Source organism: Lutjanus erythropterus, chromosome 21, assembly GCF_056507025.1.
Source record: "Lutjanus erythropterus isolate fLutEry1 chromosome 21, fLutEry1.hap2, whole genome shotgun sequence".
NCBI lineage: Eukaryota > Metazoa > Chordata > Actinopteri > Lutjaniformes > Lutjanidae > Lutjanus > Lutjanus erythropterus.
This window is the reverse complement of record NC_139337.1, coordinates 6,570,900-6,596,292: the sequence shown is the minus strand read 5'-3', so window position 1 is coordinate 6,596,292 and position 25,393 is coordinate 6,570,900. Positions and strand designations below refer to the sequence as shown.

The following is a 25,393-nucleotide window of genomic DNA, read 5'->3' as shown; positions in this document are numbered from 1 at the left end:
AGGCAACCCACTGGACTGTGTAGGATAAAGAGGGGAGAAAGGGAAAAGGGTGAAACCTCTTGTGTAACTGTTGATGAATGAATGCAGGTGTATTTGGTGGTAAGAGTTCTGTGTGTGTGTGTGTGTGTGTGTGTGTGTGTGTGTGTGTGTGTGTGTGTGTGTGTGTGTGTGTGTGTGTATGCACATGTTCTACTTGTGCAGGTGGTGAGGAGAGTGTCCCTGCGCTATAGCGCATTAGGTGACCCCTAAAAATGTGACATTGCTAAAGGGCATACAGTTTGTAAGTGGCATTGACTGTACGACACTAAACCAGATTAAATCACTTCTTCTCTGGTAAAAAGACAAACAACCTTTACTCCTAAAGCTAGTGTGGGAGAAACACCTCATTATGAAAAATATGACAATATTTTATATGGAGACAATTCCAGGGTTCAATGTTGAACTTTTACTTAGTCCTGTACATAAAATATAATAATAATTCATTTAAAAATGTCTCAACTGTATCAGATATTGCATGTTTCAAGTGTAATTCTGCAGAGAAACATGAGAAATTACAAGCGCTTTAATTTCACTCATCATTAGGTGCACACAGTTTAACATGTAAGCCAGAGAGAACAATGCCCCTCCATCCCATTTTTTTTGGTCAAAGTCATGGAATCATTGCAGGATAAAGCTGTTATGAGTGCAGATGGTTTTAAAAAATCCTCACTGCTGATGCATGTCCCATCATCAGACACTTAAAGAGCATTCTTTTACATCACAGTCAGTGATGTTACATAAGGGAGTGGGATTCCCTGACCCTGCCACAGTGCACTGCACAGTAGAAAGTAGTTATTCGTCGGGACAGTCAGTCTGTCATCAGCCAAAGACTGAATGTCACATTGCTGACCGCCCTCTCCTGTCTGTGCTTTGTGTTGTGTTTGTGATCACATCCCTGTCTGAGGAAGCCGTGCAGAAGCTTGAGCTAAGCTCAGACTTCATCAGCACTCTGCTTACTGATTGGTACTGATTCACCAGCAGGTACACTGAGGATGTGCTAATGGTTCGGCTCAGCCTCTCTGGTCACTGTGGTAATAAATGACCATGCATCCTATTTATAACCACTAAGCTGCACACTGTGACGACGCTGTAAGCTGCCTAACACTGCCGGAGTTAGCCCACGGCTCACTGTACCAAGAAAAAACATAGAACTGGAGGACACACTGACAGAAGAAGTCAAAAATCAGTTCCTTTAGCTCAAGGTTAAAAAAAAAAAAAACATTCATTTATCAACTTTGAGATTAAGAAGCAGCAGAGACAAAAAGGCAAACTGACTTCATTTCTATGCACTTTGGTATACACTTAGTCAAAGTGTTAGACATCACCAACAGTGCACAGATGCTTATGGTGACTTTCTCAGACCTAGCTGGCAGAGTTAGTGCCATACATTGCACAGCGATCCATTCAAATATCATGACCGAGGCACCGCAAAGCCAATTTTTTTTAGCCTTTAAACAGCACTTAAACAACTCATGTTAAATCTAGTATAGGGACACAACACACCAATACCCCCTTTAAAGCCACATTTGTCTGTAGTTGGACAATTTATGTCAAGGAGAATCATAACACAAGACAAAAACCTTCCTCTAATGCAGGTGCACTACAGAAAGCCTATCAATAAAAGAAGCATCTTTTCCAAACCAATCCTACAAAACATGCTATGGAGAACAAAAACATTGTAAATATAACCAAATATCTTGTTAGCATAGTCAGAATTTGTTATCTCATACATAGTGTTGCTAGCAAAGGGCAAGTGAAGGAGGACTTTAGTTGAGAAAAACTTACCCTTCCGTCGAGAGCCTCCCCTCTGCTCCATTCTGAGGAGCCGGGCTAAAAAAGGGGGTGGAAGGGAGGGGGTCCTAGTAATGGTCCCTGGGGAACTCCAGTAATGGGGGTCCAAAGTATAGAAATACTGCTAGTGAGGTGCAGAAGTCAGGAATGCTGCCTGTGCTGTGTGGATAATGTGAGGATCAGCTATTTCTGTGACAGTGTGTGTGTGGGTGTTTGTGTATGTGTGTGTGCGTGTGTTTGTGTGTGTGTGTGTGTGTGTAAAAAGTGGCCTGTGACGACGATGTCAGCGACATCATCCATGCATCACAAAGCACCCTCACCCTCCCACCGACAGACCTGCATGCACACACGCAGACACACACGCCTCCCGCCCCTCAACCTCCCTGAGCTTCTGATCCCTGCTACACACACACACACAAATGCACAGGCGCGTGCATGTTTGACCACACACACAAAAGGGGAGGAGCAAAGAAAGTGAGGAAAGCAGAAATCAGTAGTGAAACTGACAAACAGCTTTAGGGCAGTGTGTGTCAGGAGAGGAGAGGATGGAGGGATGATGGACATACACACTCATGTAGGACAAACAGTGGTCAATTCAAAAACTGACTTCTTCACGCAGAGCACATTTGTGAGCTTGCGGCACTGATCAGCCATCCAAAGTAAAAGGTGCACAGTTTATCATTTTGAATCAATAAATGTTTACTATTTTAAACTGCAGGTGCTGCCTGACTGAGTGGTTTCATTTACAATCTGACCTCCTGACTGACCTCCAGGGTGCAATAGGTGGAGATGCTCAATCGATCAGCAGAGCGTAGGGGGCAACGAAAGACAATACAGCTGGAGGCTATGACAGGATACAGTATTTTACATGGTAGTGGTATGGAGCCAGATGCACAGGCATCTGTACAACAGTTTTAATGTTAACAGAATATGATAACACCATTTTATTAAAAAAAAAAATTGCAATATATGCATGTCACTGTTTTCAAGGTGTTCTTGCACTGTTGAATGCAGTATGAATACAACTGGGACATACTGCTTCATCCTAACATTGTGCCGTGACCTATGATCCTCTAGTCCATAGATGTGTTGCAGTCCATAGTGGGAAATTTGAAGTAAGAAGAAAATGTATTAATCTATTGAGCTGTCATCTGTCTGTGTTCTCTCAGTGACTTAGCTAATATGACATATTTTCCACTGCACAAAGCATTGTGGGTCAAAATAGCCTGAAAAGCATGCTTGTTTGCATACTGCAAAATAGAACCAGATGCACTGGGACAGTCATTCCCAGAGACTGGGTCATGACCCACAGGTGGGTCACAGGAGATTTTATTTGGGCTGCCAAATAAATAAAAGCCACTGGAAGAAATACAGCAAATTTAAGATTTATATCTCTGATACATCATTTAATAAAGCACTTAAAATATATATACTCTTTTACTAATGAGAGGAAAAATAAGAGACTTTTAATTCTACCTAATTTCTACCTTATTTTGTCTCATTTATGAAGTAGGCTGTATTGTTTTCCTGATGAAGAAATTAAAAATATGGCCTGTTAACTCAACCTAAATGCATTTGTTTCTCATTTATAAAGTATTTAAAATGTGTATATGTTTTCAATAACATGCATTAAGATAAAGTGATGCAGAAATAGCAGTAAAAATAATTAGGAATGTTCATTTATGCACAAATTAGCTTTTCTCAAGATTTATGAATGAGGCCTGTTGTGAACTGGGTTGCAATGATGTTTCACTTTTAAAAAGTGGGTCCTCAGAAAAATTTTGGCATAACACATACGAACACTAATTTTTTCCTGGCATACTTAATAGCATGGTAGTATGGGTATTAGAACACGGCCCCTTTATTATTTTGAATCAAATGAATAAAAATGTTCTATGTTCCTCTGCCATGTGCATACAGTGTGTCCCTCTGATGCCTAAAGAGGACATTGTTTTGTTTTTAAATTGCACAATATATACAGCACATATATATTGTTTAATTACTGTTATTAATAAAAACATTAAGAGGAATAAGAATAAGATTATACTGAACACTTATTTCTGGCTTGATCATCATGGGCTAGACAATAGCAGACCGAGCTGTGCCCCAGCCAAAGCTTGGGTGAACCTAGTGCTCTGCTGTCTACCTTTGTCTTGGATGCACATTAATCTGTTCGTCTAAGAGCATGTGAAGTGGGAACTAATCACTTAACCAGATTAGGCTAATCCTGAACTTTTTATAAAACACAGAAGCTCAATTTCTGCTGCAGTCCTTCATCACGCTGAGACACAGCGGTCGGTTCATTCAGCGGAGACAGGCGAAGCGTATCTCCCGGGCCACCTATGTGTGGAGCTGTGACTCTGTCATCGCCAAAGCGATCACTGACTCACTGGTGACTAACGTATTTCTGACAATGCCGTCGGATTTCCGAGAGCAATTTAAAATCAATAATCAAACGGCTCGAGACTAACTAAAGACAAACTTGTTGATTGCTTGAATTAAAAACTGCAGCATCCACCCAGCTTCAAGTCGCCATGTGAAGACAAAACTGAACATCAGCTGCCGACATCATTAACTTGACAGATGTGTCAAGGCAGAGCTTAAACAGGGACTATCAAATCACACATAAGAAGGATTTAGCAGTATCAAGCTCCACTTGGTTTGATGTCAGATGGCTGCTGTTATAGTTATTTTGTGTGAGTGTATGTGTGTATGTGTGTCTGCATTAAGTGTCTGTGTGTTGCACTTTCCTAAGCCTTTAAACCCTTCAGGTAAACAACACTGTCTGTTATGCAACACACGCCATGGGCGGGAGAGAAGGGACAGGGGTTACTCACAGGGTGTACTAGTGTCTATATAGGCTTGAGGCTTTGTTGGACACTTTTAAAACATCCATACCATGATGGGAAATCAATAAATATTGATCTGACTGACCAGTTAAATGACTGCTGAGTGATAAAACTCTATCAGGACTATGTTCAATGATGTGTCGACTGGATTCACAAACAGCTTTGGGGGAAGTATCAATTTTTCATCATGGAATCGAATCAAAATTTAACTGATGCATGTATGTAAAGAAGAGGACATACATAGAAAGAAGTGGTTGAGAACGTGTGGGGGTTGTAATAAAGAAAAAGAGAGAGAAAGGGGGTCAGCCAAGGCAAGTTGGATCAATGTTGCTTAGTGCTGCTTACACCTGAATCCTCACTGCCATGTGTAAACACTATGCATGAGATGAGTGAGGAAGAAAAACAGTACATTAGTGATTACTGGCGCAGATTAGGTGCTTAAAAAAAATCACTGCCACAATTAAATACTTAGAAACACTCTTGATCTTGGACCAAGATGGATACTGAGCTCAGGCTGCAGGAGTACAAGACGCGTGCAACATTGTAAACTAACAATAACAACAGAGGGCGAGGCCTCCACTGCAAGTCGATCTGTTATTTGTAACTGTCAGTATTCTGTTGATATAAAGTTAAGCTCATTATCCTGAAAACAAAAGCAGACTTGCTCTGGACTTTGAGTTAAGTGACTGCACGTCTCACCGCCTGCCAAACTCCATTATCATTTTCCAAAGTTTAACATCTACTCCTTCTACAAGATTATCAATGATTTCAGACACGGACTCGTTCTGTGAACATTCAGCATTAATTTGAACTTTAGCATACAAAAACAGTTATTCCAGCCAAGAACAGGAAGTGCAAAGGGGGTTGTTATCAGAGAAGTATTTCAACTCAATGTTGAAACTTGATCTCTGAGGACATATGGTGTTTATTTTATGATTTATTACAGTAAATATATTACAGAATTCTCCTTTAATAATAGGCGTTTTACTATAAGAAACATCCTTTAAAGTAAATACATCATTTTAATTTACATTTGTTCATTTAGGACATGATACTCTGATATTCCTGTCGTCACTGTCATGTGTTCTTATCATATTGGGAATGCAGGAAACTGGTTGACAAACACCATAACAGATAACACAGTTAACATAGATAAAATGCTAGTGTTCTAATCTAATGGATATGCAATTTAGATTTTTTTTTATTCCTGCTTTTCTAACACATTTTTCTTCCCAAATGTTCTGACCAAAAGTGAAAATGAATCATGGTTATGTGAGAAGAAAGAAATCATGTGACTACTCACCCCTCTTCCCTAAAAATGAAAAAAAATCAATTTTTTTGACCTCAGCAAGATGGTGGACCACAAAAAACACACAGACACACAAATGTGCACATAACACACACACACACACACACAGAAAAGCAAGTCCACCCTTCTCCAGATGGTGTCACTATCTCACAATCTGAAGCGCACACACACACACACACACACACACACACACACACACACACACACACACACACACACACACACACACACACACACACACACACAGACACAAAGCTCTGCTGATCACACTTCCACTGTGAATTGTAGCTGGAGTTGGCAAACTCAGTTGGAGCATTTTATCCTGAATCAAACCAAACCCTTGACTAATCCTCCTCTAACAACTCCCAGTGTCCATTTTAAATGTAGCAAAGTTCAGAGGGATATGATGGGCTCTAGGAACCAGATGTTGGCTGTGGTACCAACATCTGGCTCGAGCATGAGCGTGTTTAATATAAGGGATGGTGGGAGGCATTCAAAGGAGGTGAAAGTCCACTCACTATTTCAATACTCCAGAAAAATGCTCCTTATTTTGTAAGTAAGTGGGCATGTTGCTGCCTTGCACCTATGTAAATGTAATCTTTTTCTTTAGGATGTTAAACCAGTCAAAGGTCTGCTACACTGTGTGCAGACATCAATACTAAAGCTCAGCTTGGTGAGTGCAGCTACAGAGCTTCATGCCAAGAGTACCTCCAACATTCAAAAACACTTCAGCTGAGGAGATTTTTTTGTCCAACCAGAGTTTTGCATCTGGCTGCTGTGTGGACTTTTAGCCTCAAAACTACGGTGCAAATCATGATGAAAGCGAGTCCTATGTATTGGAAAGAATCTGGTGATACGATATGTATCGCAATACTTGGGTTATGATTCAGTATATCACAATATTGTACACAAGGTGATGTATTGTTATTTTTGAAATCTAATTTCAGGAAAACTTTCTTAGTATAAAAAGAACGCACCACCATAACCATAAAATCTGAGTTAAAAAAGTTTACCTTTTACTAATCAATTAATCGATTATTAGATTAATCACTGATCATTTTGATAACTGATTAATTGCCTTGAGTTATTTTTTAATAAAAAATGTCCAAATTCTCTGATTTCCTCTTCTCAAATATGAATATGTTCTGGTTTATTTACTCCTCTTATGACAATAAACTGAATATCTTTGGGTTCTGGACATAAGAAGACACCTGAGGTTTTGACAAACTGATCAATATTTTTCACCACTTTCTGACATTTTATGGACCAAACCACTAATCAATTAATAATCAGTTAATCGAGAAAATAAACGTCAAATTAATTTATGATGAAAACAATCATTAGTTGCAGCTGTACACTACACAAAATGAACCACTGCCACAAATATTTGTATGTATCACAATACAGTGTTTTTGAGAATTGATACAGTATAAACAAAACATAACATCGCAACAGTCAGTATTTTCTTACACCCCTAATGATAGCATGATAACCTCCATTTCCCCGGCATTTCCTTACCAGTGATGGTAAACAATTTGTAAAGATAAAGTTGGCTGAGGATTTATTGTCTTTTTTGAATTGGATAAAAATTGTAATGTAAAAGCCAGGAACACTCAGCACCTCATTTAATTCACTGTTTATATCAAAAACCACTACTATGGGTGGGCTGTGATGCCTAAACTCGTGTTGCCTCACATCTGCTAATGGAAATGTCTATCAATAGCATCGACCCAACACTTAGCTGCAGAGAGTAAGGGTGCTAATAGCTATTCTTGTTGACCACATCCCAGGCTGGGGACATTTTATAGCTATTAAAATGTAGCTTGGTTCTAACCAGACTTTCACCAAAGAGCCACTTTAATCCTGTTCATTGGTTTGCTTATGATTGGAACAACAAAGTCACACCATGTCCCCTGGCATCAATCAGCAGTGTTACACCAGGATGTGCAGAATTTAAACTGATGAATAAAAGCTTTACCAGTCAAGTCCCACAAGAGCTCCATGCGTGCAACATCTTACAAACAGGTTAGTGGGCATAACAAGTCTAAACCACCAGTGAAGATCTGGTCCTATAAAGATGACAAAAGAGAATTCCTTTTTGCTGGACGTCACTGTTCCAGACATGCAGACTGTTAGGCTTGTAAAAGAAAAAGAACAGTTCACCATGTTTGTACAATCTGTGGACTAAAGCCATATGAACCCCACAGGCCTCACACATACCACAGCCGACAGTGACAAAATACAGACAAGGTGTGTGTGCTTATGGGTAAGGGCTTATCAGTGACACCATATTGAGAGAAGGGAACCACTGCGGAGGAGATGACTTAACAGGAAATAGGAAGCAGCAGTCAGAGAGGGGATGACTGTGACTAAACCATCCAATTGTCAGGGAAATTTTCACTTGTTACTTTTTAGCTTTACCGTATATTGTTCTTTCTTTTATACAGGAAGTTATTGTGCTGATGGTCTGACAGAGGTAATGGCTTTATGAAGACACAGGTGCAGGGTAAATGTCTCTCACTGAATATTACGCCTGGATTTTTGTTGCTCTTATCTTTGCACGCCTCAAAGCTGCCTTTAGGACGTGTTCATACTAGTTTTGTAGCTTTGGTCCAAATTCAAAATCCAAATCATATTTTTTTTGGTAAGGGTAAAGTGTTTAATGTAAGGAAAACTCATATTGTCCAGATGTAATGTTACAGATCTCAGCAAAACTCACATCCTTTTTTTGTGTGAAAATGCAAAAATTAGCATTCCTGCTAAAATTGTGACTCATCTCAATGTCTGTCAAAATAATTTTGATTTTTGCTTTTATTTTCATATAGATCAGCCCTACTCGTCGTCTCCCATATCTGGGCTTATCAGGGAAGTTTATATTTTAGCAAATGCTTACAAATGTTAATTTTCAGTGCTGGCCTCGAGAAACCACATTGTCTGTGGGCTTATAAACCATATTATGTCATGTCCCAGTCATTCACTCACTCCCTACATTCCTAAAGCAACCATCTTCTGTGACCTTTCCTCTTCCCTGCATTCATTATTCGTTCACTGACGACACACACCCATCAGAACATTACATAACAGAGACGAGGGACAGTCCACTTTGACTAATGTATCTGTAAACTGGAAATTAAAATGTGTGGATAAATTTCATGTTGGATAGCTGTTTGTGGGTGAACCTGTGAAGACGCTCACTGTGTTTTTTCTGTTTAACAATCTAATGATTCAGAAAGCATTAGGCAGCCATGGGTATAGGAAATAACAGTGTTACCATTTTCCAAAGAATTATTTTGAGGATCTGTTTTATCAATGTTTCCATGATGATTCATGTATATGTTGCAGATGTTGAATAACAAATTCTGATTGTGTTTCAGATAGAACAAGAAGAACTAAGTTTTGTGGCCAACTCAAACACACACAGAGTTGAGCAACATTGTAGGGTCAGGCTGTACGCATGCTGCAGTATAAATAATAGGGCCACCCCTGACTAACAACTTAGTCATATTAGATTTGTCTGTATAAAATGATGATTTGATGGGTTTTTTCAGTTCAGTGCAAGACAGTAAATTCCATTGTCAGCCTACACGAGTATGTTTTAACCACTGAGACACATTTTAAAGCCTTTCTTTGCCATCTGTGATATAAAAACAACAGATTTCAACACAGTCAGAGAAAGTAAAATTGTGCATCCTCCTATAGTTCAATTTTGAAAGCAGCACATCACAGAGCTTCTCTCCTGGGCTGCTGACAGTGCTGTCATTTTATTTCGACCAAACCAGGGTTGGTGATTGTTGGAACCGTGGAAAGATGAACCAAGACGTTTTTTGATGTGTTCATTTTGTTTCTGTTGAGTTTGAATGAAGCTGACGACAATGATGTGAAAGTTACAGTTTTTCAAATTAGCTGTTTGTGGTTCTGGTCAATGTCCCGGTCCTTTCCATAATATTGTCAGACATTTACACAAGCAACCTGAAACCATGAGTTTCGTCTGTGGCAAAAACAAACAAACAAGCAAGTGTTACCCGCCCTGCACACTCTGACAGAAATGAAGCACAGGTGACGCGCTCTGGGGGCCACATCACCCATGCAGCGTACCACACTCTTCTCCGCTTCCGTCACAGGTAGCTTTGTAGTGATTTTGAGACTCTGTTTGTAAAGTTTACAGCCTGTCATGCTGTTGCACTGCTGTGTGTACAACGTTTCACCTTCTCATCAGTTACACACCAACACATGTTGTCACATATACTTTTTTAAAACAAGTGTGCCTCATTGAACTCAATTCCTCATTGAAGTGTCCTGTCCATTCCTGTTGTTGTAATGCACACGACTGACGAAGGAAAACAAAACAACTGCTCAACCAGAAGAATCTCAGTCAACTGAGGGGTCTCTGACTGATGATTCGAAACTAGACTTTCAGGCGACAGCCCTGATAAACAACCTAAAGAAGTGGTTCCAAACTAGTAGAGGTCTGCAAGGGCATGAAACTGAAACCAGAGTCAGGTCCATACCTGTGTCTTCAAGACCCGACCTGACTGAAAGCATCGTACACTTACATGAGTTAGTGGTTTGCTTGCTGAGGATACACAGGAAGGCTACTCCGCCTCCCAAAACAACTTGGGAACAGCAATAATTTATACAGAGTAATACATCTCAATAATCACACATAATAATAAATTTCCTCAGCCTTTGCCCAATATCAGTCAGATAAACTTGGCTGGCACCTCAGAGCTTCTTTCCCATTTTAAATCTGCAACTGAATTATGTAGAGGCATGACCACAGGTCCTCATGTTCCCACACTGAATCAGTCCTCCCTGAATCTTTGGGGATTTTGAGATACTCCCCTCTGGTTAATTGTTGCTTTAAATCAAGAATTACTGATGGCACCCTGGTGGGTTAAACCAACACATTAGAACAGTATTTGCGCAAGGACTTAGTGCCAGTTTTGACAGAAAAGATGAAAACATAAAAATACACTCATGAAGAATGATTAACTTAAAGACTAAATTATCAGTGGTGGACACAATGTGTCTTATGTAAGAAATTAGTTAAAAAAAAATACCATTCTAACTCCCTAACTCAGACTGTTGTCACGTATGACAGTTTGGTGAAAGCATTTTGCATGTGCTGTTCATAGAGTACAGCTGGCAACATGGGCAGCATGCAAATATGCAAAAGCATAGGAGCGTGCAGAGTTAACAACATAGTAGGGAGAGAAGGAGAAACAAAATACAGACAGCCACATACAGACACCAGCTTTGAACAAAACCAGACCTGCCTGGGAAATAAACAGGAAACACATGTCTAGGACAGATGGGCAAACGGACCAACGGACGGAGGCAGCAACGCCCCAGGCACCAACTGATCACCTGCTCATTCTCAGCTTAAATAATACTTAAAGAAGGTTGTGTTTTACTACAGTGGGGCTGCTTTTAGCTTTATGAACAAGTAATTTATTACTGGGTGACCCTTTCATACCACTACTGAAGTCATAAGCTCCACATCATACCTACTCTGTGTCATTTATTCACAAGGCGTGGCTTTATATAGCTTTGTCTGTAGGTCTGAGTAGGATTCCCTGTAGTGAGGCACTAACATGGCCAAAATCAGGGCTTACGAGCACTCTTGGGGAGTCTATCTGCACAACACTGCTTTTTCATTCCCACACCAGTCACCTCCCACAGAATTTTAGACCATTATGCACGCTCTCGCTCAGACACCATCCCACTTCACCCACTCCCACACAGATTCAGGTCACTCCCGTCTGCATAATCATGTTCTGCCTGCCCTGTACAACAGAGAAAATAAGATAAATGTAGCTCTTATTAATTTTTACTCATCTAACTGTTTACAATCCAGTTGTTAAATGAGCCAGCTTTACACGAAGTGAATTAAAAATACACTTAAATAAAAGCAAACAGCTTCAGCATAAGCCAGTTGTGGATTGAGTCCCTCAAATGAAGTATTTGTTTAATTCAGATGGAATCCTTTATGTTCAAAATGGGATCAGCAATGGAAAAATGAAGGATACAATCTGAAGAAGGGATTTTAAAGCCAAGGAATTCTCTGAGCATACAAACAAGACAAGACGGATCACCACAATGTTGGTATTTTCAGAGAAACTAACATAGATTAGTTACAGTACTCAGCAGTACACAAACAGAGACCTTCAGTCCAGTTACAAACAGTGCACTGGCACTATCAGACATCTGCAACAACAGTGAACTGGGTTTCAAATGTTTTTAAAAAGTACGGCTGGTCAAAAACACTGTTGAAAATGTGTGTTTCACAGGCAAAAGACAAGTCGATGTGTGCTACATGTTGGTATGTGGAGTCTTGCTTTGTCGTTTGAGCACTTGTTACTTTCACTCAACACCAAAGCCACAAATAAAAGTTATTTTTAATTAACTTTGTGTTGTTCTAAAGGGGAAAAAATGAGACAGGCTAACCACAAACGGGTTCACTATATTTAAAGACCAAACAAGCCGATGGGTTTCTAAAAATCTAGTGGCTTGTCTTCAAGTAGAAACTGTGGGGGACAGCTAATGAAGACAGATGAGGTTCAGACTTGGTGATATCTGCTTAAGTTTGAAATTATGTGGTTGACTTCTGTTTAACTTAAGCAGAAAACTAAGGTTAGCCTACTTCTTGTTAGAAAAATGGCAAACCGTGTGAGATCAAGGTGGAAACTGTGACTGAAAAATAACCAAAAGACCAAGAGAATAGAGGTTTGAGAGTTATGGGTTATGAGATGCACTGGGTTAGGGAAGGGAGGCCAGGACAAAGAGGGAATTCAGAGTGAATGAGAAGAACTGGAGTACAGTACATTACAGCATGGGGGTGGGGTCTCACCTCCCCCTACTCAGCCAACGGGAAGTGAGCCAGGAGGATAATCAATAACAGTGACTCCTACTTGACTCAGGCCTCCCTACACAACATGCTCATGAGCCAACAAGACTTAGGCTATCACGGACTCTCCCTAGCAAAACCTTCAACTATTCTCTCGTCCCACCCAGCCGGTCGGGATCATTTGACCACACTGTAGCCATCACGTTCTCACTAAATCAGCTCAGACCAAAATGTACATATCTTGTACAGCTGGAGTCATCTGTTCTTCTGGTGAACATGGGCTTGAATTAGGGATGCACAATTGTTATGACGGATTTTTACCCATATTTGACATGCTCGTATTTTGCAACTCATTTTGGCAGACAGCTGATGGCAGTCCTGATATAAACACATACATTTTCCACCTAATTGCAAAGAAAATCAAGCCTCTCCTGTAGTGAAATAACATATCATGCCTCCTCTTCATGGGATGGCTCACTGGCAGATCTTAAGATGGACGAGTAAATTTTTAGTATTGATGGAAACTCCAAATTCAAGCATAATCTTTTTGAACTGTCATAACAGCAGGAGTACTGGAATTTTGAGCAGATGTCAATTTTTCATTTCAAAGCCTTGATCTGCCAATAACAATGATGTTCCAATAAGGGCTGTGGTGATACAATATGTATCATGGTACAGGAGTTACAATTCAATATGTTGCAATACTGTAAGCAAGTTGAAAGATTATATTTTTTTTAATCTAATCTTAGGAAAACTGTTGAATAAAAACAAACCACCATATATATACCATTTGAGTTAGAACATTTTTATGTAATCTTTGCATGCATCACAACATCAGAATACGGTGTTTTGAAAATCAATACAGGATCACAAAATATAATATCGTAATACTCCATGTTTTCTTGCACCCCTTGGGCCAATAATATCATGCATTCCTTGTTTGGCCCTAGGGCTGCAATATTGAATAAAAGAAAAAAAAAGTCATATTGCACTTGTTTTGACTGAAATTGCAACGTGCGAGACAATTTGTAGAAATTATCAGTTACAATTTTCATGTTCACTGAAAAAAAATAAACTATTAGGCAAGGCAAAGCAAGGCAATTTTATTTATATAGCACCATTCATACACAAGGCAATTCAAGGTGCTTTACAGAACTTTAAAATGCATTAAAATAGAAACATTAAAAGAACATTAAAATTGTAAAAATTGTTAAAATCATGATGATGTGATATTTATTGAGGCCTGTACCAAAGAAACATGTTTTCTTTTATCTGGAGGACAAGATTTTTAGGCCAGTCATCTATGCAGCACTACAGTGCCTAATTATAAAGCTGTTTTCTCAGACATTGCTCCTTTTTCAAAAACTTGTGATTTGGTTCTGGTTCTGCACTTGGCCTCACTGTGATTGTATTGCGATTGTGATCAAGTGTGCAACCCAACATAGTTCCACTGTAGATGACCTGTGGATTTATGCAGACAATAGAACTGTCTTCTTTAAAACAGCATCAGTACAAACAAAATAGTGTGTGGTCCTGAATCTTCTACAAGCCAAGTTACAGCACACAATTTTGTGGCTACAGATCCGGTGCATGCCCTTTGTGACATGTCATCCCCCACTCTCCCACTATTGTTGTCACTACGGCCATTGTCAGAGACAAATGGCTGCATGCACACAGACATGCACAGAAACCAAAGAACGCTGCAGTATGATATATCCAACATAACCATCATAATAAAATGCCATTCTCTCTCTCCCACAGTCTGTAAAACCTTACCCAGCAGCATGCGGCCGTAATTGCAGCTCTACAGCAGAAATTAAATACTGGGAACTGATTCGCCCAGCGCCATGTGAAGTGCTGTAAAAGCAGCAACTTTGCTAACAACAGGCTGGCAAAACATGAAGTGCTGGAGAGGAGTTTGTTAAATATGCACTCCATGACCTCCACATGCTGAATATTCTAAAAAAAAAACACAGGTTTGAAAATGTTTGCTCTATGCCTTCAGACAAGTTGATATCAGGTTGCTACTGTTCGCAGAAGCCAGAGAGAACGTTTTGTTCCATCACTAAATCTTTGACGTTACACTGATGTACACGTCCACAGAGAATGATTGCTGCAAGATGAATTCTGGGTGTCAGAAAAAAGGCATTCAGACAAGTGGGGTAAAGTTAAGCCAGCTGTTATCAAGTCCACAAAGTTGGCCTTCAACCAAATGTCAGGCTTCACAGAGTGCAGACCTGGTTTTCCAATTTGAGACACATAATACACCGTCCAGCAGGGGTTCACATGTGAATATATGTCATTCCTGAGTGCAAGCACAGGGTAAAAGTGCTGTTATCCTGTTGTCTGCGACACACTAAAGTTCACTGCGAGGTCTTCAGAGGGTGAGTCACGTCAGAGGTTGCATGTCAATGGTAATCAGCACAGAGAGATGTTAGGAGATGCAAAAGTCGTGGGTGTCCCAATTAGAGCATCTGTGTCGGTCCAGTGTTTGTTAGAACAACACTAGGAAACCTGGCAGTTGGGGAGCAAAATTAACTTTTTTGTGCACTGGCCAAATGGCTAAGAATCAAATTTTACCAGACAATTAATAGATTACGAGGGGTGTAAGTCACAAGTGTCGTCACGATATTATATATACCAATTCTTCGGACAACGATACAATATTTGCCAATATCACAAAGTCTGCCATGATATGATTTCAATACCATTCAATTCATGGGTCTGAGATTGATATCAGACAATATCATATATCCATCTAACAATTTAACTATTTTATGACTGAACTCTTCCAGACATTTATGACAGACATGCCATGTGATTTTAAAGAGAACGATACACATCAATATTTTCTCTTTGCATTGATAATACTTGTTTGTTCGAGTCATTGAAGACTGAATCAATATATTGATTGAGATCGATGTAGTGTTGCACCCCTATAGATTACCACTGTTTTTTGCCTGTTGAGTGAAACAAATCTTCCAGCCACTTGTATATTTTACCAGCATTTGGCTGGTGCTATATTTATGCCCTGTCTGGGCAGAACCTGAAACTGAAAAATTAAACCAAAATAGAATAAGAAAAAATGATTTGTTAGGAGAGGGGTCATGTGACATACTCAGTAAACAATTAATAAAGCAACCAGTGGTGTGGCAGATGGGGGTAACTAAAAAGAAAGAGATCCAGGCTGAGGGGGAAACACTGTAATGGAACAAATTTCATGCTAAAGTCCCTTGAGTGGCAGTGGCGTGTGAGGGGGAAACCCTCATCTCACGCAGTTGCTGGAAAATGAACCAGCCTTCCCTGAAATTCACTGTCTTCCCTACACATTATCCACCCACACACACAGTTCGTAAACAGTTTTTTTTCTGAAAAATACAGCCAATAAAGCCAAATTATCAGCTTGCACTGGACACTGTAAGCAAGGTCTGTAACTTTCCAGGACGACTGTCTCAATACAAACATGAAGATGTCTCAGGATTTAAAAAAAGTGGTGGTGTCTCACTTAAAAACAGAAATTTGGGTACGTTTCTTGAGCATAAAACGTTGTACACTTTGAATCAGCACCACCTGACAGCTAAAGAAAACATCTGCTCTCACCTGTGGCGTCCTCATCTTCCTCTTTCAGCACATTGTTGTCATCCACATCCTCCTCCTCGTCCCCCTCTTTAGCCTTTCTCGTGTTGTCCTTCACCGGGACCACAGTGAAGTTGGTGGGCATTTTTACACCATGTGCTTTCCCTCAATGTCTCCTGTTTGTCACACTCTTATCTCTCCCTCCTTTCTCCTCCCTCTCCCTCCCTCTCTGGTCTGCTGCTCCTCTCCCTTGTCCTCCGTCCAACAGCCGTCAGTCTTCTCCTCTTCCTCGTCTTCCTGAGTTGTTTGTTTTTTCGTTCTGACTTACTGCCCTGGTGTACTTTACTCTGCAGGAGCCGCCGTCGGCTCTTTACTTCTGAGTTTTTGTTCCTGTCGCTGCAATTCTGCTGTACACCCATGTGACCTCGACCCCCCACCCCCCTTCACCCACAATCCAAATAAGGAACGGTGCGACTGCCCCGCCCAGTGTGGGCAGTACACACAAAAAAAACACACACTTTCAGAAAACATGACATGCATTTGTGCTCATGAGTGTGTGAGAGAGCATGCATGTGGCTCTTTGCGTGCCTCAGGGCAGATCCTCTGCCCAGGAATGTCGCTCTGTCTCACACACAATAAAAGCCGGCAACGTCAGCCTTTGTTCAAAGAGAAGAGGAAATCCAGAGCTGCTCCACTGAGGAAAGTTTGCACACACACACACATATACATTTCCTCACTTCCTATGCAGTGTTATTTGATCCTATGTGCATAGTCAGAAGGAGGCAGGGCTGATTTAAAGACGTATACTGGCCATCTAAGCACACACCCCTATAGGCGGTTAGCACATGACATACACAAGCTAACACACACGTTCAACTTACGTACATCTCGTTATCAGTCGACTGTATGTTACTGCGAAAATACTCCTAGAGAAGGGGTGGGGAACTGATGGAGACATAGCGTCAATGCAAGTGTCAACTTCATGCACTTATCTCCAGAGCTGGCAAAAATACACTCATTCTGTACTCAAGTAGAAGTACAGATACTTGTGTAAAAAGCAGACTACAAGTAGAAGTACTGACACATCTTCTTTACTCAAGTAAAGGAGAAAAACTACAGGCTCTTAATTGTACTTTAAGTATAAAAGTAAAAGGTAATCCTCTGAGGGACATGTCTTGATATGTAGTTTTTGTCTTGGTATGTCTTTTAGTGTTGGTACATCTTTTTCATCCTGTTAGTTTTTCCTACCATTTCCTACCGTCTTTCATGTTATGTTTTTTTATATTGTTACATCTTTTTTGTCTTGTTATGTTGCCTTCAGTCATGTCTTGTTACATCTTTTACTCATGTTACATAATGTATGTTGCTTTTTGTCTTATTTATTTGTCATCTTGTTACGTCTTGTTACATGTTATCGTCCCACCCTAGCTAAAGTAATGCCTGTTTTGAAAATCTATAGTAGAAACTACATATGTTTGTGGTCAGATGAAGGCAGTAAAAGTAAAAAGATGTCAGAAACATAATTTCACAAGTTAAGTACAGATAACTGAAATATCTACTAAAGAACAGTAAGTGATTTTGTACTTAGTTACTTCCCACTTCTGCTTGTCTCTTCAGAGCAACTTCAGAAATACCAGGCGCAGTGTTGACAACTGAGACAAACACTGGCCTGAGAATTATGGGATTGTTGTTAAGAATAGGATTATGTGTTTATATGGAATGTGTGGAATATCTCCTGTTATTTCTTTTCTCCTATCCTCTTACGTTGTGTTACAACAGATCAGCGTATTGCTCACATTCAAATCCATCACCTGGCTTTGCAGCTAATCCAAAAACAATGAGTCATTTCCTCAAGGCGCTGAAAGTGATACAAGAGATTAGGTCTCATCCCAGGGAACCAACCCCGCTGTGTGATGGGAAATACCAAATGCAACCCTGCTTGTTTTAAAACAGCAGTGAACGCAGCTGACCAGTTGTTTCACAATGCCTCTTTCGGCTGCTTCAACATCTGGAGGGTTTTACCATCTCCCCCCTCTTTAGTTCCCCAACATGACGACATACAAGATCAATACACTCAACGGAAGGGTGGGGGCCGCAGGAAATAGCAAAGGGAGGAGGTGTAGCAGCAAGGCAAGAGATTCAAAGAGACAGAGATGGACAGGCAGAGAGCAACTTACAGGAAAGCAGTGCCTCTCTTTTTTACCATTGCAACTTATGCAAGACTCACATTTCATTTCCAAACACTGAGCCAGAGAAAAAAAAATCCATCTGGTACTAATGAGCATAAGAGAGTTCATAAATGTTTGGACAATTATTCACTACAGGGGTGTCTAGTCCTCGACTACATAAGCATCTTGATGGATATATTTAAAATATTTAGGTTCTGAGCTGATTGGCTTGCTATATTTCCCATAAACAGACTACAGTGATTTGTTTGAGGTAGTGATATATAAAATTTACATCACCTTTTCCACCATATAACAGTTTACATTTGCACCTCCACACAGCGTTCTTGAAAACCACTCATCTGACAGACAGTTCTCAAGATACACCGAGGCCTTTCACAGACACACACATTCAAACAGACAGACAGACACTGTTTCCTCCTTTATCTCTGCTACAGCCAAATGGCCAAATGGCACCAAAGCTTTCATGATCACTCAGACATCATATTCACAAATGTCCATTAAATGTTGCTGCAGTAACACTATGCTTTCAGGAGATACATATTTGTAAAAAAAAAACAAAACAAAAAAAAACAGTAACATTTTTTTGGCTTGGTTCACAGATGCTCTGTAGAAAATTTGGAGATGATGGTATAGGAGAGTAGCAAAAAAAAAAAAAAAAACAGATTGGGACAAGCCCAGGGCTGTATGACTCAGACTGCTCTTCTGAGTTCTCATCGTTTAGCCCTGTTTCACACTGGCTGCTTTTAGCCCCGGGTTCAGTCAATTTTCAGGGGATAAGTCAACAAACTTGGGGCTTACCCTGCTCTGGAGCGCAGCCTATTAGCCGTTAACTAAAGTCGGGGTTAGCTCACTTTGAACTGTGCCAGGATTGTGCCAGTAAGAAAGCTCGTTTAGCCTAGGCTAGCAGCTCCCTTAGCGTGGAGCTAACTGCTCTTTTTACCTGGGGCTAAATGCACTGTGAAAAGCCCTGCTGACATTTTTAACCAATTTCTGACATTATAAAACAAACAACTATTAATCAATTAAACAGAAAAAGTCACTGACCAATTAATCAATTATGAAAATAATGGTTAGCGGTACTGCGTGCCCTTAGGTCCTCACCAATAACCCAACAAATCTGATAGAGATCGGATGAACAGTTCTCAGGATGTGCAAAGCACATACAGACATACAGAGATTCCTTCCTTTCTAGTTAGATTTATATCATTGTGCCATAACAGCCCACTTATTCATAAATACTAACTTTTCAGTTACATTTCTGTTTAATTAAAAGTTTAGCTTATTAGCTAAAAATATAGAAATATGGTTTCTTTTGGTTATAACAGCCATTTTGAATTTTAAATAAACTTAAATAAATGCATTACATTTAGATAATTGTGTTCATAAACTTGCTATAATAAATAACCAAGTTGAAGGAATTTCAGTTATTTCAGTAAGTTACTTGTGCAATACAATCAATTCAGTGTCATCTAAACCTTCTAAACAGACTGGAACAAATTCAGCCTACAGGCACTTGAAATGTGGCTACTTCCTTTTTAAATAGCCATTTTGAATTTCTAAAAATGTCTGAAATTAATTCAGCATTCCCAATAACCCCCATACCATTCCAATATTGTCCAAATCAGTCAAGCAGTTACTGAAGTGTTGTCCATGTTGTTCATCAAGCAAATTAATGCCAATTACACTAACTATGCACATTGTCCAACATATAGAAGTCAGCCTCCAGCAGTTGCATGATCCTGGGGACCCATATTTACATTCCTGGCATAAAACTTTGAGGTTCTCATCATTTCCGGGTTTACAACAAGGCTCTACTGGCTGGCAAATAGACTTTGAAATCTGAGCCCTTTCCCCTGAACCGCTGTTTGGTTGTTTTCCCCTAAGCTGCTTCTGTATTATCAGTGAACCACTGTGGTCCCTTAGCAAATCATAAAGTGTTATTTATCTCGACTAGTTTAATTTGTCTCCAAAAAGGTGTGATTTCAAAGTAAGAATAAGCTGGAACAGGAGAAACGTGAAGAAATCTATTTACCAGACCACATTTCTTGTCCCATACTATCATAGCTCCATCAGTTAAGTTTGTCAGCCATCCAATCAGATATTCCATGAATACTTTGTCTTAACATCCTGCTATGGAGATGGCAGGTCAGGTTTCAATAAAACAGAATTCCAGTAAATGGGTGCGGTTGCATGTACGGGACCAGCTCCAAGCTACATGCAAATCAAGTGTTTACTGAATAAGCCTGGTAGTTAATATACAGCTACCATTCCCAGAGTCATAGACAATGTTTTTGGTGAATAGGAGGCATTAATAAACATGATCTGACCTGACAACTGAGTCTTCACAAAGAACTGCAGCGCAGCTAAGGTAACAAAGAGCACTTATCTACTCCCTGAGCAGTAGATGAGCAGTGATGTAACTGGCATCCGCTGATTAAGTGGCCAGACAGTCCGACTGCTTCTCAGGGACCGTCAGTGCATCCAGGCCAGGAGGACAATGTCCCCTTTATGAGAGAGTTTACCACACTGCACACTGAAAACTGGGCTAAAATGTTGTGACATAAGCAGTTCTCAGCTGAGAGACATTTTTTCACCGTGACGTATTTGATGCAATGTCTCACAGCCGAGGCACAACACGAAAACATGGGAACACAGGGGTATTTATTACATAACTTCACTCTAGACTCATCTGTTGCTCCAGAAGATTCATTATCATTATTATCAGTAAAGAGAGACTAAAAACAATGTCACTACTTTGTGAAACTCACCAAACTACACCAGAATCCCTCACCTCCTAATGTCTAGCAGAACTTTTGTTTTCCCAGCATTTATTTGGCTTACACTCACTGGAATCTTATAATATAGGGGATTTCTCTGTGCCTCATGTGAAGAGACATAACTCACTCAAATCTGGTCTTCAGAAATTTAACAATGATCCTGTCCATCTGGCCTATCTGAATTTCATATCCATGCTAATTTAAAAAACTGAAATATGTATTTTCTTTAAAGTGTTTAGAATCCTACTTTAGTGATTTTTCTGCACATACTGGATACACGCACACTGCACATGATGCATACTAGCTGTGGTGTATAGTATAAGTATAATATTCCAAAGGCAAAGTAACTTCCCTTCTACACAACAACAAGGAGCAGGCAGTGTAAACATGACCCCCAAAGAATACTAAGGACATGAAATGACAGTAGGGGAAGTACTGGCTTGTTGAGCTGCACGATTCTTGCTAAAACGTGAATCACGATTTTTCTCCCTAAGAACTGAGATCGCAATTCTCTCACATGAGTATTTCATTTTTCAACAAAAATATTTAATGCATTTTTACACACTCAAGTAGAAAAACACAAACACAACAGACTCGTGCTGCCTAGACGGGGTGTTGAAGAGACGATATAACATATACCAAAGTCTGAACCTTTTAATGCTGTCTTACTTTACTCTACATGTAAATGCAGCACAACATGAATGTGTAGGAGAACAGTAATGACTGATCTGATCATTGCAAATTAGATTACATAGATGTATGAATCGAAATTGCATTTTTTTTTTTTTACGGTTAATCGTGCAGCACACACACACCTGTGCAAATATATTGCTGATTGTCGGTTGGTGGGCTGACAGCAACATATCGCCCAACCCTAGTGACAGTAACTGATTGATCAGGCTTATACTGCATGTTACCTTGTGCCTCACAACAACATAGCGGTGTTGAGAAGAAATGTTGCAGACCAGTCAGTCACAAACAGCTGGAAATGTGTGAGGACAACTATTATTAACACCCAATTTCTGAAGCCAATAATATTATTTCAACTAGTGGTGTGTTGCGTGTTTTTTTATTCCATCATTAATAGAGCTGCAACAATTAGTCCATTAAATGATCATCTGAAAGAAAATTAGTTGCCAGCTTTTTTGAGAATTGATAAATCATGTCAATCATTTAACAAGCAAAAATGTCAAACATTTGTTGGTTGCAGCTTCTTAAATGTATGAATTTGCTGCTTTTCTGACAGTAAATGAAGACTCCTGGTTTTGGACTATTGGGTGGAAAAAAGAAGAATTTGAAGAAATCACTTTGGGCTCTGGGAAAGTGTGATGAGCATTTTAAACATTTTTTTTTTTGACATTTTAAAGACTGAATGACTAGCAGCAAGTGCAGGTGTGCTGTGGGATTTTGTGGCAACCATACATTATTACTGCAATATACAACTATACAAAAAAGTTATGAATTAATTTTTTATTTACTAGATCAGTACTTTGTTCGTGCTCCGTTCTTTAAACACCTTCCATCAAAGCAAAGAGTCTGAAGACCACTGGACTGATCGATGATTTAAAAAAAATAAATAAATAAAATTACTAAGTTGCAGCCCTAATCATTAACTTATTTCTGGAAGGCTCTTTTCTCCCATTAATCTTAGGAAGAGCCACACAGGCAAACATGTGTTCAGATGTGAAGTGGGTTTTACTGCTAAGTCCCTACTTAGACTACAGGTTACTGATTACCTTCATGTAAGGACAAGGTCAAGGTCTAATCTCCCACAAACACAGATCCACACAATGAGTTTTCTGTAGCTATATACTATACTGTATACTCTACTGTCCTGTACTGTACAGTCTATGGTTTGGACTGGCTCCACGCAGACAGTGATGAACTTATCAGCCCCGGAAATAACAACAGTCCACTGTGCTGAACTTTTTCTCCATAGGCTCAGATTTCTAACCCCAAAGTAGATGTATTGATTGATTCTACAGGAGAAGACAGGAGAGTGGATTTGGAACAGATACGCCAAGTACAGCCCAAGGACACAAATCAGGGTGTGGAGAGGCGCTCAGCCCTTTATACTCACAGACATTTCCTTCCTTTCTAACCAAAATGTTTTTCACCTGTTGTTTAAGCCCGCAACTCCCTGATTTTTATCCTGTTCACATTTCATTTATTGCTTCTTTTCTCTGTCATGGTTTTAATGCTCTATGATACACCATACTGTAAAGAGATGACTGGGGGCCCAGAATGGATAAAAGAAATTTCAGTATTTAATATATAATACATCTGGTTGTCTGGATATAAGTGATGTAATCCGAAAACACAAAACAGTCATCTATAATGTTATCTGTTTTTACTCCCTAATTGACAGACACTTCAACACTTCAAACAATAAAAGATTTTAATGACCTACACTAATGTGAAATTTGCTTCTTCTTTTTTTTACTATAATATAGGGGTCGAAGGGGCCTATATTATCAATTTTGGTCCATTATTGATATATAATTGTAAATAAATACTGATTACAGCTTTGAAAAAATAAGTACACAGTTGTCTGCAGGACTAGGAAAAGGCAAAAGTCAGAAAACACCACATTCAATTAAAAAAAGGCTTGTGACATCACCCATCTACCCTGCTTTAAAGTCTTAAGTAGTGCACTGAATCCCCAGCAGCAGCAGATGGGGCCCTCTGGAGGGGGCAGGAGGAAGGACAACTTCCCTATGAGGATACAAAGAGCATACAATGTACTGTACAGACACTAACATACCATGAAAACTGTATACATCTAATGGAAAACATGATGGCTAAAAAGCTAGCATATGATTTATCCACCATGTCATGTGAGTTTGGGTCATGGCCTTTGTCATATGACATTGTCCCTTCTCTCTGTTACTTCCTCCTACTCTTAAAACTGCATTTTAAGATGTTTGACTGACAGAGGCCAGAGAGAAGACACAAAAGAAACCCTTGATATATTATACGCTACTACACCATAAAGTTTTATCCCTCAGGTGTTAGGGATGTTAATGATTAATCAACTGATTAATCTTTATTAAGAATGAGGAACGGCAGACAAGCGCAGCCGTTTTGAGTGACAGCCGTAATGTTTTATTATTCAGTTTGCTTAATTTGTTTGTGCTTTGTGAAGTAATGTGACAAAATAGACATGTTCTGTATCTCATTAATTATTAGTACATGGCTTTATTAAATACTTGATTGTGATTGGTCACTTACAATAATCTAAGATCTGTTATTTCTATATAGGAGACTGTTGTTTGAAGAACAGACAATTGCTATGGATAAAGTTCTGACCATAGACTATGGAGAAGCAATAAAAGCATTTTTAAATCCATAGAATCATTTATAAAGTAATATTTTGTGTCAAATCACTGATTTTTGTCTTTTTTTGGGGGGGGGGGGGGGTAAATAACCATGTTATAAGCAGATGATGATGATGATGATGATGATGATGATGATGATGATGATGATGAAGTCCCTGTGATCACCCTGTGGGGTTGATTTAACAATAATGACCTCAAACTAAATCCCTAAAAAATTTGCAACCTTAGCATACCTTACATCACTACAACATTCAGCATAAATGAAGCAACAAGTCAGTTTTTCTTGCCACTTGATAAATGGAAAACCAATACTCTGCAGTTATTTAAGCTCAGGATTGGTCCATTAACTCCAACAACTCCTGAGAATTTTCTGGGTGGTCTGACCCAGGCTGGTTTACTTCAGCTCTATGCCTGTTGGAGTTACAGTGTACAGGGAGAGATTGTGTGCTTACACAAGCCATCTGAATGTAACCTCACAGTATGTGTACATTAGATTACACAGTTGTTTGAAAGAAAAAAAAATGTCACATACAGTGAGTGGATAAGCCTGATCACTATGCAGCATGTCTGTTACCATCACAGTCAGCAGTTAGAGTGAAGAAAATAAAAACTCACATCTTTGACTGACTTCTATAGTGCTCTGCTTTTGAATTTGACTATTCCCCTCTCATCACACAG

General features: G+C 39.6%; 1 protein-coding gene across 7 annotated transcripts in view; it reads right to left on the bottom strand.

Moving 5' to 3' along the window:
• Positions 1-25,393, bottom strand: part of slc12a7b (solute carrier family 12 member 7b) — an 87,161-nt gene that overhangs the window by 43,976 nt on the left and 17,792 nt on the right. Inside the window, exon 1 of one of the 7 annotated variants that reach the window (XM_084747236.1) lies at positions 16,436-16,828. The exons of 4 other annotated variants lie outside the window; for them this stretch is intronic. In XM_084747236.1, the coding sequence (XP_084603362.1) occupies positions 16,436-16,556 (121 nt within the window). In that variant the 5' untranslated portion in view covers positions 16,557-16,828. Of the gene's footprint in view, positions 1-1,824; positions 1,988-16,435; positions 16,829-25,393 lie in introns of those variants that run through there. 2 more of the 7 variants (XM_084747239.1, XM_084747238.1) reach the window with 2 other exon arrangements.